The sequence below is a fragment of the Natator depressus genome, chromosome 3, assembly GCF_965152275.1.
Source record: "Natator depressus isolate rNatDep1 chromosome 3, rNatDep2.hap1, whole genome shotgun sequence".
Classification (NCBI taxonomy): domain Eukaryota; kingdom Metazoa; phylum Chordata; order Testudines; family Cheloniidae; genus Natator; species Natator depressus.
This window is the reverse complement of record NC_134236.1, coordinates 127423923-127442898: the sequence shown is the minus strand read 5'-3', so window position 1 is coordinate 127442898 and position 18976 is coordinate 127423923. Positions and strand designations below refer to the sequence as shown.

General features: G+C 41.9%; 1 protein-coding gene across 1 annotated transcript in view; it reads right to left on the bottom strand.

The window, feature by feature from the left end:
- The window catches only part of KIF25 (kinesin family member 25), a 71490-nt gene that overhangs the window by 26659 nt on the left and 25855 nt on the right, over positions 1–18976 (bottom strand). The window contains exons 7-8 of the mRNA XM_074947016.1: positions 17597–17639; positions 3200–3267 (exon numbers count right to left, since the gene is read on the bottom strand). Of these exons, the coding sequence (XP_074803117.1) occupies positions 3200–3267; positions 17597–17639 (111 nt within the window). The remainder of the gene's footprint in view (positions 1–3199; positions 3268–17596; positions 17640–18976) is intronic.

Here is an 18976-nt window from a genome sequence, read left to right as displayed (position 1 = left end):
TGAACAAAAACATCCCCAAACTGTTTTTTCTCTGCTTCATTTATCACCCACACCATTTGAAATATTCATTAGCACTAAATCCCCGATCTTAAGGCAACGAGGCTCCATCTCAATTTGTCTTGAACTGATTTGATATTTCTCCCTAAAACATGTCAAAGCATCTCTCAGGAGATCCTCTGAGGACTGTTACGAAGGATTAACTGGGAAGGTGTTTATATGGGATGTGAATACTCAAATTGCCCTACATTGGTGCTGATGATATATAAAGCAGATAGAACAGAACTTAACTGACTCTTTGGTCAAGGCTAGAAACAGACTTGTTTTAATTAGTTATCTGGGACAATGGAATGTACAGCAAACCCAGGAAATCTGTTTGTACAAAATTACTTATTCTACTCGAAAGATGACAGATTCTTCCCAAAATGGATATTAATGCTAATTTCACCCTGAAAATTATTAGCTTCTTTTTTATTTTGCTAACTGATTCACTGATAAAATTATTAAAAGCATAAAATGCTGAAAGATGGAATTTTCTTCCTGAACTGAAATAAAATATTTTGACATTTATTAGTTCCATAAAAAGTTGCTAAAAAAATAAGCATTTTGAGTTCATAAGAACCATATGCTCTACTGTTTATAAAAATGAGCTGTGCTGGGACACTGAAAAAACATTCCCCCAAAACAGCATTCTTTGGGGGATTTACATTTTTTTAAAATCCTTTTCCTGATTATCTGGGTGGTCACCACATGTCCAGAATCACAGCACCTCCAGAGTGTTTTGTAAAAGTACTACATACACTTTAATATATTGTGGCATATCTTTAACACCAAGACCTGATACTTATATTAAATGCCCAAAAACTTCATTAATAGAATTAAGGTTGCCCAGTGATGCCTTGTGAGCTTCTACAATGTGGAGAGTGGCTAACTCAAACCTCTGAAAGCCAGGAAATGAAGAGTTACGGTACATGCCACCCCTGCAACGCAACCTTAACTCTGCCCCCTGAAGTTGGCAATAGCCAGGGAGAATGGTTCAGTAAGGTGTGGCGGTGCCATAAGAAGAAGACATGAGGATGTTCTAAGAGAATGTGCCATTATCTGTGTTGTGCACCACAGATTTGAATTCCAGCAGTGATCAGTAGGTATTCCAACTGCTATTCACTGTGTTAGGTGCAGCTGTATTGAATGATGGAGGGAATCGTTGAAGCAGCCTAGCAGAACTATGCCTGTGATATGAGGACAGTTGCATGTACACTTTGAAGGATCAAGCATACCATATTTCACGACCCAGTTCTGTAGGCTGTGTCAGTAGAGATGGCATAAGGATAGTAAAAAAAAAAAAAAAAAAAAAAAAAGCATGCATGACAGTGGTCTCCAGGATTTAATAAGGGGTAAATGAAGGCAATGGGTCAGAAGGAATCCTTAGGGCAAGGGTGAATGGCTGGTAACATTTTGCCAGTCAGAGGTGGTTTGTGTGGAGTTAGTTCAGTGTTCGAGTGCAGGCAAATCCTGTTTGCTACACCTGACCTAAACCCGCATTTCACCTTAGCAAAGAGATGGTGTTAGACTTTGTCCTATAGTACTCAAGTGCTCTGCTCCCAGAGCGTTCAGCAGCATCTGTAAGGGTAGAGTGCTAATTTGTGTATTATTGGGGTGTTGGGGCATCACTCCAAGAGGGCAGAGATAAGGTTGTGTTGTGCGTGTGGTGAATACCTTAATTTTGTATTTCCTGGGTTTCACAGATTTACGTTTGCATTACCTTAACTCTACATTTCAGGGTTTCCAGAGGTTCAAGTTTAGCCATTCTCCACATTCTGGAGGGGCATGAGGCACCACTGCATAACCTTAACTCTGCATTAAGTATGTCATCTTGACCAACGCAACAACTGAGATATCATACTGCCTGGAAACACTCTTGCTTCAACAGAGGCCTAGTTTTGCGGCAGATGTACATTTTACTCTTTTAGGAACATCAGTTTGGCACCCGCAGACCTGGAGTTCTAATCTATCTTTAAAATCTTTTTCACTATTGCTTCCCTAAAGGGGCAATGAGATAAATCCTACGCAACTGGGATCAATGCAGGGTGCATCAGAGCCATAGTTTGAGCCCCATGTGTGCACAAAATAATGTTACAAGAATAAGGTGATTTTATAAAATGCTGGTTTTTTAGGAGTGCGGGTACTATATCTCAGGAACACCTTACTCAAAAGACCTCAAATTTGGACTACCACCACCACCACCTAGCACTTCCATGAGAAATGGCAAGTTCCAAGACAATCCAAGTCAGCATGTGGATTTTTTGAGAGCTCCAAACAGTCCACCTTTAAAAAGAAAGTGATGCTTAACCTTAACTATAGCAGAGTTGGGGCTTCACTACAATTCCAAATTGTGGGTAGCAAGGATAGACTAATGGACAGAACACTGGACTAGGATTCAAAACACGCAGGGTTTTTTTTTTCATAGATATTAAGGTCAGAAGGGACCATTATGATCATCTAGTCTGACCTCCTGCACAACGCAGGCCACAGAATCTCACCCACCCACTCCTGCGAAAAACCTCACCTATGCCTGAGCTATTGAAGTCCTCAAATCGTGGTTTAAAGACTTCAAGGAGCAGAGAATCCTCCAGCAAGTGACCCGTGCCGCATGCTATAGAGGAAGGCCTCTTCCAATCTGCCCTGGAGGAAAATTCCTTCCCAACCCCAAATATGGCGATCAGCTAAACCCTGAGCATATGGGCAAGATTCACCAGCCAGATACTACAGAAAATTCTTTCCTGGGTAAGTCACAGATGCTTGGCTCAGTCACAGATGTCCTCTGTGACCTTGGGCAAGTTACTTAGTCTATCCTGTGGCTCAGTTCCTCATCTGTAAAATGGGGATTATAGTACTTTCCTATTTCAGAGTGATGTTGTGAAGATTAACAATTGCAATGCGCTCAGATACCACTATGATGAGGGTCATATCAGTACCTAAGATAGATATTAAATATGGAATATTAGCTCTCTTCTTCATTTGGAATTGTAGGATGAAAACACTATCTAATCTAATTTCTGCAGTGCTTTGTGTCATGGGAAGCACCTCATCACCAAATAAATGAGAAAAATGAGCATGTTATGCTATCAACTCCTGCTAAGAAATCAATTTTCATATTTACAGAATCTCACAACAATCCAGAAAGCTTTTCAAGATCACCCACCTGTCAAACTGAAATGTCTTGTTGATCAAAGTATGACCAGGACGATTGCATTTTACAAGGACAGTTTCCTAACAGAAAAACAAAGTGGTTACAATTAGAACATATAGCATAAGTGAACAAACAACAAGAAGCCCCTCTTCTGGCCAAGTTCATCATCAGAAGCAAGCTCCCCACAGACCTGGACCCACCAACAGAAAATGGCACCAGACCCTGCCAAAACAATGATGCAAAACCTGCAAACATATCTCCACTGCTACAATGATCAACACCCCTGACAATACCCATTTCAAGACCCATGGGTCCTACGCATGCTTATCACAATATGTGATAAGACAGGAGACATTCCAGAAGACTGGAAAAGGGCAAATATAGTGCCCATCTATAAAAAGGGAAATAAGGACAACCTGGGGAATTACAGACCAGACAGCTTAACTTTTGTACCTGGAAAGATAATGGAGCAAATAATTAAGCAATCAATTTGCAAACACCTAGAAGATAATAAGGTGATAAGTAACAGTCAGCATGGATTTGTCAAGAACAAATCATGTCAAACCAGCCTGATAACTTTCTATGACAGGGTAACAAGCCTTGTGGATGGGGGGAAGCGGTAGATGCGGGTATATCTTGACTTTAGTAAGGCTTTTGATACTGTCTCGCATGACCTTCTCATAAACAAACTAGGGAAATACAACCTAGATGGAGCTACTATAAGGTGGGTGCATAACTGGCTGGAAAATCGTTCCCAGAGAATAGTTATCAGTGATTCATAGTCAAAGCTGGAAGGGCGTAACGAGTGGGGTCCCACAGGGATTGGTTCTGGATCCGATTCTGTTCAATATCTTCATCAATGATTTAGATAATGGCATAGAGAGTACACTTATAAAGTTTGCAGATGATACCAAGCTGGGAGGGGTGAAATTGCTTTGGAGGATAGGATTAAAATTCAAAATGATCTGGACAAACTGGAGAAATGGTCTGAAGTAAATAGGATGAAATTCAATAAGAACAAATGCAAAGTACTCCACTTAGGAAGAACAATAAGTTGCACACATATAAAATGGGAAATGACTGCCTAGGAAGGAGTACTGCGGAAAGGGATCTGGGGGTCATAGTAGATCACAAGCTAAATATGAGTCAACAGTGTCACGCTGTTGCAAAAAAAGCAAACATCATTCTGGGATGTATTAGCAGGAGTACTGTAAGCAAGAAACGAGAAGTAATTCTTTCGCTCTACTCCGTGCTGATTAGGCCTCAACTGGAGTATTGTGTCCAGTTCTGGGTGCCACATTTCAGGAAAGATGTAGACAAATTGGAGAAAGTCCAGAGAAGAGCAACAAAAATGATTAAAGGTTTCGAAAACATGACATATGAGGGAAGATTGAAAACATTGGGTTTGTTTAGTCTGGAGAAGAGAAGACTGAGGGGGGACATGATAATTTTCAAGTACATAAAAGGTTGTTACAAGGAGGAGGGAGAAAAATTGTTCTTCTTAACCTCTGAGGATAGGACAAGAAGCAGTGGGCTTAAACTGCAGCAAGAAAGGTTTAGGCTGGACATTAGGAAAAACTTCCTAACTGTCAGAGTAGTTAAGCACCAGAATAAATTGCCTAAGGAGGTGGTGGAATCTCCATCATTGGGGATTTTTAAGAGCAGGTTGGACAAACACCTGTCAGGGATGCCCTAGATAATACTTAGTCCTGCCTTGAGTGCAGGGGACTGGACTAGATGACCTCTAGAGGTCCCTTCCAGTTCTATGATTCTATGTGATGTACCTCATCCGGTGCGCCAAATGCCCCAACACCTACTATTTGGTGAAACCAGACAATCACTACACTCTTGAATGAACTCACACAGAAAGACGATAAAAAACAAAAACACCGTATCACCCATGGACAACACTCTTCACAAAATGATCATTCCATATCTGACCTCTCAGACGCTGTCCTCAAAGGAAACCTGCAAGCACCTTCAAAAGATGAGTGTGGGAGCTTAAATTCATACCTTTTCTAGACACTAAAAATCATATTTTTAAAGATACTGGATTTATGGCTCATTACAACAATCTGTAACCCCCAACCCCCCTTTTTTGTCCTGTTACTGCAAAGGTGACACTCTGAGTACCTTTCCCAGACCTGAAGAAGAGCTCTGTGTAAGCTCAAAAGCTTGTCTCTCTCACCAACAGAAGTTGGTCCAATAAAAGATAGCACCCCACCCACCTTGTCTCAAGAAATGTTTACTGTGTTTAAAGTTTCAACATATAGCATGAATTTAGGAATTATCATACGAGAAAAGACCACCTGGTCTCAGGCTTTGTTTTCATTAGGAACTTGTGTCGGTACTACGCCACTCAGGGTGTGGAAAATCCACACCCTGAACGATGTAGTTATACCAACCTAACCCCTGGTGTAGACAGTGCTATATTGATGGGAGGACTTCTCCTGTTGACATAGCTACTGCCTCACGGGAAGGTAGAGTACCTATGCCAACGAGAGAAGCTCTTGTCGGCATATGCTGTGTTTTCACTGAAGCACTGCAGCAGCACAACTACGCCACAGCATTGTAATTGGAGACCTGCCCTTATATCCTGTTTCCAACATTCACCAAGTCTTGATGTGTCAGAGAAAAAGCACAAAATCTCCATAATGCAGCTAATTGCTTAGATTGTAAACTCTTACTTAGATTGTATACTCTCTTGGGCAAGAGCAAACTTTTTGTTCTGTGTTTAAAGTACAGCGCCTTGTACAATGGCGTATTGGTCCATGAGTGGGGTTCCTAGAGACTACCACCATACAAATAATAATAATAAAGAGCAATAATGTTCTTCATGACTGTTGCCAGTGATCAGTTTACATCCAGGGGTTGAGCCAGTCAGAAAATTTTAACTGTTCAAAAACTTACATAGGAAAATGTTTTCAGAACTTTTTTTCCCCCTACAGTTCAACCAGCTCTATCTTAAATAATAAGAATCAATAACTTTTGTAGTTGCCCTCTTAACTATTTTAACTGCAGGTGGTACTCTCATTCATATAGAAGACCATATATGCAAAATGCCACTTCTGGGCCTGATTATTTACTCATATTTTTGTGCCCACAATTGAACTGCAGATGAAATTACATAGAAATATCACGGTAATCCACAGTGGAGAAAAGGGACATAGTAAAATTGCTGGCGTTCAATGAGACTTGAGTAAAATACAATTTCTAAATGTATTATGTAGTAGTTTTTGCAAGTGTCAGTGGCTCTTTAAAGCCTAGGCAGAGTGCAAACACAGCACCTTGGCATAACTCAAATCCTGGAGTGCTTTTCTGCTCTCCTCAAATGTGTTTTTAACTGCAGACAAAAATAAAGTACAATCACAAAGTATTTCCCCCAGTATTTCCCCCAACAGCTCAAGGGGTGGCACATAAAATATTTTTAATGACAACTCATCCGATGCCAAGGAGTTTCATAGCTACCTCAGATTTTATTATATTTTACTGGAGTGCAGAAGAAAAGTCTACTATGTTTCCAGTAACACAGAATCAGAAAACTAACTTGTAGGGGTAACATTAATACCTTTCAAATAACAACTCAAACCAGTGGCTGAGTGTGCTCCCAATACTCTGAATGATGGGCTATATTGTTGAACCAATGTCTCTACATAATAATATGCCCAGCACACAGGTGGCTAATAAATCAGAGAGAACAACACTGCAGATGCATGAATTTCTTACGTTGAATTTACAAGTCCTGCTTCCTCAAGGAAGACAAGTATTGGTGTACCATTGCTGATTTACCTACACCAAACTCACCCTGTAGATTCAACTAACCTAGGATGGACAATATATTGGGCAAATTTAGAGGAGATATAAATGGTGGTGGAGATATAAATCCGTGGGAGCTGGTGTACCTGATAAATGTAGAGAGAAGAAAGGTGGAGTTGTTACAGAAAAATAAACCAACAAGTTGTGGAGTGAAAGTCAGGGGTGTGAGGTGGGGCAGTGGATTTATGAAAATATTTTCTGATTCAGAAATGGAAATCTATTTTCAGACCAGTTTCCTTCCAAAATAAGTAATGAGAGAGAAAAAAATCCCACTTGTTTAGCATAGGAAGTAAAAATGTGTTTGTGGGCAGAGGTTTTGATAGGGGAATGTATGGTAAGCTTCCTTCTTTAGGGGCTTAGTATGGCTTAAGACAGCTTCCATTACTGCTGGCCAACAGAAGCTCTGCAGGTTTCTCTAGATACACAACTATGGAGGTTACTCCCTATCCAGACGGCGCAATTTCCCTGTCAGTAGTGGCCACGAAATACCTACAGTTGTATTATACAGCCATCCAAGAGTGCTTCCTCTTCTAGTGGCAGTCACAGACTCCTCCCAGTCCAAATGCCGTTATGGCAATTAGGCTCATGGAAATGATGTCAGGTTACACCCTAAATAAGGCTAAGATTTTGTCACCATTATTTTTAGTAAAAGTCACGGACAGGTCACAGGCAACAAACAAAATTCACGAAGACCGTGACTTTTACTAAAAATAACCATACAAGCCTCAGCAGAGGCGCACAGCCGCAGCCCCCACCATGGGGCAGAGGCGCACGGCCCTGGCGGCAGACCCCACTGCGGGGCTATGTGGGGAGCATAGCCCCAGCTCCAGCTCCAGCTGCTGACAGCTGAAACAGTCACGGAGGTCCGGTAAAGTCACGGAATCCGTGACTGTCGTGAGCTCCATGACTAAATCGTAGCCTTAATCATAAATATTCTCAGTCTGCCCCGACACACCAATGTGAGGAGCTCTGGCTAAGTGAAATTCAGAGAACCAAGGAAAGAAATTTAAATGACTTGTGAGGACCAAAGATGAAGTCTCTGGGTCTGACAGACCCATAACAGAGTTGTCACCTAGGAAGAGAAGGTTCCTACTGGGCTGAAAATTTACATTCACTCAGTACTATTCCCAAAAAACAATAGGAGTCCCTCTGCATCACCTTTGTTACTGGAAGAAAGGCTCTCTCTCACCAACCATCTCCTCTTGACCACCCCAAAAAAGAAGAAGTTTTAAAAGTGATTTAACAGAGAAAAATAGGCACCCAGTTCACTCCTGGGGGAATTCTGTGCCAAAAAAATTAAATTCTGCACCCAATACTTTAAAATTCTGCATATTTTATTTGCCAAAATAACACAATATAATGATGCCAGTTTCAATTATTTTGGTAATTTATTTCAAAAAAACTGTCAGCATGTATGTCTTTTTGAAATTTTTTTTGACAAATAGATTCCTTACTAGGCACATTAATACAGAACTTTGAGTAATAATTCATTTAAACAACTATACAGAAGCACATTTCCCACAGCCCTAAGAAGCAGTGCAAAGGCTTGGGGGAGTCAGGGGTAATGGAGGAGCTTCTTTTTCTTCAATGCTTAGCCAGATAGTTGGCTGTAGCAAGTGTTCGCCATTTGGTCCATTCCTCAAAACTGCAAAGGCTTGATGGCCTCAGAGTCCAACATTGAAACAGACTTGATGAACCCATAATAGAGGGTCTGCCTCTGGGCCGCCTCCACTCCTCGGTTGGTGGAATTTCATCCCAGATGTTACAAGCCACCTGGAGAAAGGCGTTCACTGGAACATCCTGTGGCATCCTTGTGACATGTCTGAAAAGCGTAAGGCGCCGCCTGCGGACAATGGCCCCAGTAGTCTGTAGACCCAAACGACCATAAACATCTGCATTACGGATGAAGTCATTCCACTTTATGGCCATTATACGACATTCACATTTTGTGTGGAAAGCCTCCAGCTTTGTCCAGTCTGTGCGGCGTAGTGTCCATGTTTTGCAGCCGTACAACAGCATGGGAAGGATACAGCCCCCCCAACCCCGTCTGACCTGTACCTCATCGTGGTGGAGGGGGTGTAACATCTGAAGTAGGGGATTGTTCGTTGGAGCTATGCTATCAGCGATGAAAGCTTGTGCAAAATATTACCTTAGGCATTATGCGAGGTGGACAGATCCAATGTGAACCCTGAAAATGATGGCTAACACAGGCAGCGAAGATGCAGGGCAGCAGCTGCACCTAGCTACCTGAGGTGAGTCGGAAAGACTCAACAGCTCGGGTCACACAGCATGGAGCTAGTACTGGTAGACCAGGAAAAGGGTCGCACGGCTGCACTTCTGTCTCATCCTAATGGGACAAGGTATTTCCTGGGATAATCATTCACTCTTGTTTTTTTGACCATGAATAACCTAGTACTCAGCACCAGGGTTAAAGCCCCTGCCTTACTTTCAGCTGTAGATGCCTTGTTGATGTCATCTCCCCTTGGTGCAAACATGACAGGTTCGTGCCAAAGCCCCCTGGGGACATGCATCCTCTGATGTCAGCTGGCAAGTCTGCAGTACATTATGACAATGCATCCAAGTGTATCTGGGATCTCCAACAGTCCACCAAAATTGCAACTCGGAATGTTGCAACTCTTCACAGGCATGATCATCAGGTCGCTGTCTCATGCAAAATGGACCGTCTTGGTACATCAATCACAGGACTAACCGAAGCAAGGCCAATAGATCACGGACGTCACGAGGTGGAAGATTCTTTACTTCTGTATTCTGGCAGCCCCAACCATTTATATGGGGTAGCACTACTATTGTGAGGCAAGGCCAAGTGTTTCCTGACAACCTAGATGCTTGGGTCTCCTTGTTTACTTACTGCATGTCTTAAACATCGGCACAGTTACCTCACTCATAGTAGTCTATGCGCCGACAGAGGAATCTGTTGACTCAGTTAAAGATAATTTCTACGATCAATTGGAACATCCAGTATGCACAGTCCCTCCACATGATAATCTCATGATCCTGGGAGACCTAAATGCAGTTACTGGCTCCCTGAGAACTGGGTTTAAGTAGGTCATTGGTTATTATGGTTCAGGAACACCCAGTGATAAGTCTCGCCACTAGCTTACATTTCTGTATCTCCCAGAATCTTTCCATTCTTGGGCCATGGTTCAAGCAGCGACGCATACGCCAGATGTCATGGATCTCTCATGATGGCATCACTCGGAAGGAGTTGGACCACATCATTACATTAAATAGGCATCTCTTCGCCTCCTGTAGAGTATATCATGGGGCAAAATGCGCAGCGAACACAGATCACCATCTAATGGTCCATATGGTGTTGATACTCCAACGAGCAGGTAAGCCCTCTGTGATGATGAAGAAGTTTGACATCGACTCACTCCGTGTGCCAGGTTTAGCCAACAGTTTTTGTATCCACGTCAGCAACAGATTCTCTGCTCTAGCAAATCTGCCAGACAACATGGAGGTTGACTGGTCGCTATTCACTTCTACCCTCAACCAATCTGCTGAGCAGACGATTGGCTATAGACATCCAGCATGCCGACCACGTTTATCGGAGGAGGCTTTCCAGATAATTAAATTGAAGGCCGTAGCCCACCAGCATGGTGATAAGCGCACTCATAATCAGCTGAAGCAAAAATTTAACACCCTGGCACTCTGCGATCGCAAGGCATATTATAACCAAGTGGCGGATGATGTCAAATTTGGCATAGCCAGGGGCGACTTGAAGCCAGCATTCTGCGCCATTCACAACCTCAGTGGTCAAGAGATAGTCACTACAAACGGCATCCTGAATGACAGCCAAGGCCATCCATGTAAATCGGATGATGACATTCTCTCGCGCTGGGTGGAACATTATCACAGTGTCCTGAACCATCCTCCAGCTGCTGCTTGTTCAGAGCTAGATGATCTGGCAGTCACTGCGGTTCCGGATCCAGATATTTGTATTGATGCACCAACACTGGATGAAGTGAAGTGTGCCACCTCTAAACTGAAAAACAGATGTGCAGCTGGTGCTAATGGCATTCCTTCAGAGCTGCTAAAATGTGCTATTGATCCTGTAGCAGAATCACTTCTGGCCATCTTTCGTCTGGTGTTGAGAACTGGAACCCTGCCAACTGCATGGAAGGACGGTATTGTGATCTCCTATGAGGGCAAGGGACCGCGCAGCGAATGTAAGAGCTACAGGCCGATCACCTTGCTCTCTGTTCCAGGGAAGGTGTTTGTGTATGTTTTGCTGGCATGCCTGGAGCCTTTGCTAAATCGGAAGCGTCGTCCCCAACAGTCAGGCTTTATGAGGAACAGGTCCACATTAGATGCCATTTTGGCCCTTCGCTTGTTGTCAGAGATACACTGCGAGTCCAGGAAGCCCCTGCATGTAGCGTATGTTGATCTTTAGGCTGCATTTGAATCAGGAGACGGTGTTGTGTTATGGAAGGCCTTAAAGGGGGTAGGTCCCTACCACTCTGGTCCCTACCACTCTGCTGGACTTGAGTAGAGAGCTGCATAATGGAACCACTGCCTGTGTTCGTCTGGGGAACCAGATGTCAGTGCCTTTTAAATCGGTATCTGGTGTTAGGCAGGGTTGTGTTCTGGCCCCTGCACTCTTTTGTCGGGCAATGGATTTCATAATGCAGCATTCCGTCAGGTCCATAGGCATTGAGATTGGTGATCTCTTGCTCACAGACCTTGACTATGCTGATGACATTGTTCTTTTAGTACAGAGCCCCGACAGGTTTCGTGAGGCACTCTAGCATATGGAGGAGGAGTCAGCAAAGATTGGTCTCCATGTTTCATGGTCAAAAACAAAACTGCAAAATCTAGGACCAGGTCCACCTGAAATTCCTATCTCTTTGAACAACGAAACCATCAAATCAGTTTCCAGCTTTTGCTATCTTGGTTCTATACATACCAGCTCCTCCAATTCTTACATGGAGGTTCTCCATCGGATTGGCATCGCAGCATCTGCCATGGCCCGTTTACAACGGCTATCGAATCAACATCATCTTAGTATGACAACCAAGTTCAGGATTTATTCGTGCTGTATCCTTCCCAATGGAGGAGCTGAGAGGAAGTAATTGCTGGGAAGGAGCCTGGGAGTGAACCTGAAGGGTTTTGGATGTGGGTGGGAGAAGTATGGAAGAGGTGTTTTTTGGGGGGGAGGAGTGGGAAAGGGATTATTAGGAAGTTGTGGAGCCTTCCACCATGCAGACCCTGTCTGACCCCTAGCCTCTCCCATTCAGCCAGGAATGGCTGCCCCTGTCCCCCTGCACCCCCACTTCCCATTCAGCCAGGCATGGCTGCCCCTGTCCCCCTGCACCCCCACTCCCTATTCAGCTAAGCACAGCTCCCGTCTCCATATGTCCCTGCACTTTCCCTCTCCCATGTGGCCCTGCATCCTGACTCCCATTCAGCCCCTGGATCAGTGTTGTCACCCCACTAGCTCCTGTGTCCCTGCCCCATCTGTTCCCCCCACTAGCCCTTCTGAACCCCAGCCTGTGCCCCCCAGCAGCCCCATGAGCCCTGTTCTGTCCCTCCCTGCCATATTCCATGCCTCTTCACCTGGCCCTGCACAGAGGGCACTGTGAGGAAGGTAGCCTCTGCCCCCTCCCTCTCTGCAGCTAGCTGCTCCAGCCCGTGAGCCAGCTGCCTTCTCTTCTGGGGCCACATCAGCCACTGGTGGCCGAAACGTGTAAATGCAGTTTCCCTTCACCGCCCCATCAGAATCAATTATTCTGTAGGGGAAAAAATCTGTGGGGGACATTAATTCTGCGTTTGCGCAGTAATCCCCCAGGAGTACTAGTTGCTCTCTCCTCTCTGCAGACCCAATGCACTAGTCACTCCCACAGGCAGAATATTCTCAGTGAGAGACAGGGACAAGTAGAGGATAAGAAGTTGCAGAGTGCATAAAGTAATGGCCTCATTTATAGAAACTCCCCTTCACCCAAGCTGCTGTACAACTTTGGGGATGCTCATTGGTGTTGATCTGTCCCACAGTTAGGTCAACCTGGTGCACAGCCAATACCTACATCCTTCCAAAGCTCAAAAAGATGGATAACCTCTACTAAAGAGAGTCCACAATAAGCAACTGCCATCCCCACACCGCCAGCTTCAAGATAAGTCGTTGTTACTGTTCAATTGAACAGTTAGGCTTACCACATGAAAACACAGAAGCAGCCTTGCCAACCAAATGTTGAATGAGAAAATCTGAAAACCCAGACATATGCTCTTTCAAATCTCACAAGCCAACATATTTGAATTAAATAAGAAATTAAACAAGAAAATACTTTAGAGACAGTCACCCTGGAGCCCTGATGCAATAGCCGGATTCTCCATATGAAAATGATTTTGTTTATAGATGTAATCTAAGGCTTTAAAATCTAGAATCAGCTCAGAAATTGAAAATAAATACTGTGCTGTACAGCCAATAAAAACCTAAACCCTTTTTAGATTTTGGGTTTGAAATAATGACTCTGAAGACAAGACATACAAGACTGTAAAAAAGATCACTTGCCTCTTTTCCAGATTTAATTATAAGAATCCCTAAATAAACAGGAGGAAGTTACTTGAATTTTACTCTTCTCTGAACAGACTCAATCCCCCTTACCTCCTTCCCAAATCCAAGGTCATTTTGGCCAGGTTTCAGCGCTGCCTATACTACAGTTTAATCTGCATTACGCAAAACCTTATTCAACACAGTTCTTGATAGGTAGGTAGAAAGAGTCCACCTACCACTATAGATATATCTGTGTTGGGACAGGGTTGCAATGGAACTGTCCCCCTTTGTCATGGTTAAAACACAGCTCAGTCTTGCAGCACAGACAGGACAGAATCACGACATATCTAAAGTTCTAGCACAGTTCAGGGACATGGTCAAAACATAGTTAGAGCCCATCTGTAAGACCAAATTATATTTTACTATATAGGAGAACTGTCTTGTGACTTGGTCCCCCAACACACCTGTATTTGTACTGCAGATGGGCTCTAATGAGAAGAGCATAGACAAGTGCCTAACCATGCTATAAGCACAATTTTGTGAAATATTTTATAACATGATTAGGCCCTACCTACAATGGTCTAGGAAACACTGCTAGCCTCTTGCTAGTAAGATCCATGATTCAATATGGTTCTGGCTAATGTGCTTCTAGTGCCAGTTTGACAGGGCCTTGCAGAGAGGGAGGAGGGATATGCAATAAATAATCATATTTTGCACTATTAGAGTACCTCATCATTGTATCTACAATAAGTTTATGGTACACACAATAGCATTATAACATCCTTGTGTGATAGATATCCCTTTAGCAGATGGGGAAACTTAGGCATCAATAACAGAGCAGAGAATAGAGCCCAGGAGTATTAACATTCAATATGATGCTCTAATCACCTGAGTATCCTCAGAACAACTGAGTTTGAAGTCTAGCTAGGACTTTTGTCCTTACCTGTAACCTGTACCTTCAGGATCGTCAGAGATGAGCAAAAAGTCCTGAAAGGCAGTCATAATTACAGCCTATCAATTTAAAAAAGAGAACTATTCAACTCAGTACCTATATCAGGAGCAAGGAGTGTCTCCCTTGTCTTGCCCAAACTCATTTAAGTTACAAATATCTGTCATGGGAATGGCTAAATCACTTCCAAAAACAAAGGTATTCGGGCTGCAATTAAAGAGGCACCATCAACTCAAAAAAAAATCATGTTTTTGTCTGAAAAACTGCATATCTACTCTAGTTACACATAACGCCTAGATTACTAGAATTGAAAGAAGTTGATGAAATTTTTTTTTCTCAAGTTTGTTTACTTTGTGCAGTTGACAATTAATTGTGTATAGTCAATTATATTTCCCCCCTTATATTCACTGTCTCTTTAGCTGAAAAGTCCCCTATCAACATCAACAAGGAAGCAGAAAACCCAAATTTTCTTTAAAAAAAATATATATATATATATATATAAATGTCAGGAGATGGTATCTTAAGGATGTGTGATCAGAACTGGAGTGTTTAAAATGAGTAAATTTTAAAATAAAAAAAAAATCAAGATGACAAAGTCCTTTAGGAAGACAAAGCACAGCTTCTCAGAAATTTCATTTTAAAACTGGGCCCTTGCATATAACCCTGTTCCTGTGATCTTTCATAAGGATTTTTAAGTATAAGAACAGTTTGGCCCATTGGAGTTTAGAAAGTCAGTGATCCACTATATGAACTAAAACCTAGGCCTTGATATAAGTAAATGGTTATAAATTAGCCTGTTATATAATCCACCAATTATCTACATAGGTTTTCTTGACACATTAAAACCTGATAGCTCATAAATGGGCATTGCATTCTACAGTACAATCTGAAAGTCATGGCAGCAACAGTACTATCTACACAATTATGTTCTTGGAACTATTTATTTCCTAACATTTATTCTTTCTAGCCAATTCTTCATATATATCATTAGCTTCCTAATTGTGTTAATCTAAGAGTCCATTCTAGGCCACTGGGGACCATCTAGTACAGCTATAATTAGGAAGATTTAAATGCATGTGATACTTTGGAAACTTTTCAGTTGCATTCTAAGCACTACCCTAACAAAAGGAAATTTGGCTCCACACTTACATACCATATACATAACACAGAGCATCTGATTGAAAACTATAGCAGCTTAGAAAATTAAGGCTAAAACTTGAATTAACACTCCATCCTCAGCTCACAACTTTTAAATTTTATTTCTTGGTAAGGGCATCAATTAATACTGGAATGTCATCGATACCCATTCTCCTTACTCTCATGGATTTAAGACAGGCCCCTTTAACATGCTTGAATATAATATTTTGTAGGTGATTGTGCTAACTCTTTGGATATCATATTTCCATCCTGATCCACAAGCTATGTTGTAATAATAAAAATGAAAAGGGTCTGACATTTTAAAAAATAGTTACAATGAGCACAAGCAGCTCGACAGGACAGCAGGAAGTCTGGAGCAGTCTGAATATTACAAACATAGACAAGGCCTGATCCCCTCCATGGCTGCACCAGATGAACCCAGGCCTCAGACCATCAGCATCATAAAGTTCATCAAAAGCCAGGATGGAGCAGCAGATGACAGAACAAGGAGCAATGGTCTCAAGTTGCAGTGGGGGAGGTCTAAGTTGGATATTAGGAAAAACTATTTCACTAGGAGGGTGGTGAAGCACTGGAATGGGTTACCTAGGGAGGCGATGGAATCTCCATCCTTAGAGGTTTTTAAGGCCCGGCTTGACAAAGCCCTGGCTGGAATGATTTAGTTGGGGTTGATCCTGCTTTGCGCAGGGGGTTGGACTAGATGATTGCCTGAGGTCTCTTCCAACCCTAATCTTCTATGATTCGATGAGATCTCCTGCTAATGAGCTAGTCACTGATTCAGAAAACCTATGATGATGCTTTTCCCAGAAGGATCAACATCTGTTAGCAGTATGGGTTGTTTCAGGTAAACGCTTCCAGCCTGTTATGGGAGTGCACTGCTGGTAGAGGACATGACTGACCTTTGGTTAACGAATGTTATATGTAGCAGTGTGACACCTGTCGTATTCTTAACAACATGTCTGAGAACATACTGCACAATCGAGCACACATCCTAGTTTCTCTAGAGGAGCTGTGGAGTTCTGCTGCTCACTCTGTCTGTTCCACTGTTCCATAAATATCTGCCTAGATCACTTTTACTTTTACACTAAAGAAACCAGCATATGAATACGCTATTAAAGGGACAATGTCAGTTCCAGGATACGTTAACATGGGTCTTAACTGGAAGGAAGTGTCTTCTGGGACCCTAAACAGCTATTTAAATATGTCCATAATTCATCTGCCGATGTCTTAACAATGATCAGGATCTTCTGTTTATTTGGGACCCAAACAAAAACAATGGACCATACTCTACTCTCAGCTACACCCGTGTAAAGCGGGAATAACACCACTGACCCTTTTTCTGATTTCACTTACACCACCGTAAGTCAAACGTAATTCAACAAAGTCAATGGAGTTACACTGGCATGCGATCAGGATAAATGAGAGAAGAATTAGTTGCAATGGAGTTCCAGCTGTACATTAGTGTAACTGAGAGCAGAATAAAGCTCACTGTTTTGTGCTGTGCTGATAAATCATGTTGGGCTAAAATGCTTTGGGATAAAAAATGCTCACCGATCAAATTGGAGGGGAAAAAGTGGTGAAACTCTATTCAGGCTCTACCCACAAAGCCACAGGAGTGGGATGCTTCCTGATGGATGATCCATATTGATCAGTAGTGAAATAGTTATTTGTTAGATTGGTAGACTGTATGGAATCTATATATAACTTTGAAATTGTTCCTCAACATGGGTCTCCTGGCTAGCAGGACACAGAACTAGTCACTAGAAATGGAATACTACAACAATTTACATTTTGTTTTCACTGCTCATTACTCAAACCAAATTATTTTGCATGTGAAGAAACAGCAGGTAGAAAAACAATGGACTGCCCCCTTCTCATTCAGAAGTGCGTTAGACATTTCCACTTCTTTTGTCTCTTTTCTATTATCATTTAATTTGTTCCTGATTCTGAATATACTTTCATTATTAAATATACTCACATCATCAGTAGCATGTGCCACTTTTTCTGAAAGCTTTCTGTGCCTATTGGGGTTGGGGGAGAGAGAAACAAAATCATTTGTTCATTCATCTCAGAAAAATGTGAACTCTCAGAATGTCTGTGAACTATGTAACTATCTAAACAATGTCAAGAATGAAATCTGGAAAAGGAATCTCTTGGAATTTTCACTACTTTTGTAGAAATATCATAACCATAAAGTAACTACATACTTTTTTATTAACAAATATAGTATTAAATTGCAATTAATCACAGTAAATGAGTTTATTTAAACAAGCAAATTTACAATAAACAAATTAAGAATAAAACTATATGCAAACCATTTGAATGATGCACAAACTCTAATGGCAATATAAAAACAAGGGCTGTTTGGTAAGAGTTTGCTTAGCAGATTCGACATTAGTAAATTCAACTAAACACTTTCTTTTAAAGTATTTGATCTGATCCTCCAAACACTTGTTGACAAATGATTTTACATATATTGCTAGTCCAAAACTGACTGGGACTACTGATGTGTGTAAATTTACTCATGCTTGTAAGTGTTTGCAGGATTGGACCCTTAGTTTTCATACATTGTTTGAACACTGTTCCAGCACATTAAGACAAGTTAGGCTTAGTGATCATTTGTGTGGCATTATCTATTTCGTTCTGCAGTGTAATTCTGCAGCTAAATGTATTAATATTTCAGAGGGTACACAAACAGTGATCAGGTCCCTTACAGGTACAAAAAGCATACATTATACAAAATTTCCTCATCAGGCTCCTGGAAATTTCCTGAATAAGTTTTTTTTTTAATACTTAAAATGACTATATTTTGAACAGAGTTGGCAAAAATAAATAGGCTTTTCAAATATATTCTAAGCTAACAGGCAGATACAATAAGCAGGGAAGGTAAAATAAAGCTCCAAACTACCGGTAAACCCAAGGCCCTTTCCAAATGACTAGTTTTATTAACAAGAAAATTCAAAACAAGCAACTTTGCACCTACTAACAAACAACAGAGGTCTTTGCAGCTTTCAATAAGGGGAGGTGGAGAGGACACAAACTCATCTGAGCAACCATCCTGGCTGCTTCCCCTGTGCTTTTATAGCCCCTATTGCAGATCAGCCATGAAATAGGCAGTGGACCCAGGTTCTTTCTGTGACCTCTTACATGCTGGGCCTTCGGGATCACCGTTATACCTTAGGGCTCATTCTCTCTCTCACCCTTCCTCCCAAATTAAAGGTTTTAAATTGTGGTTTCTAAGGACAGTCATTTCTTGATCTCGGAAGATCATAGTGTGGTTGGTGTTTAGCCACACACATAGCTCTTTTTTCTATGTCTCGCTTGCTATTTTAATTCCTCCCTTCTTTTCCTTTAGCCA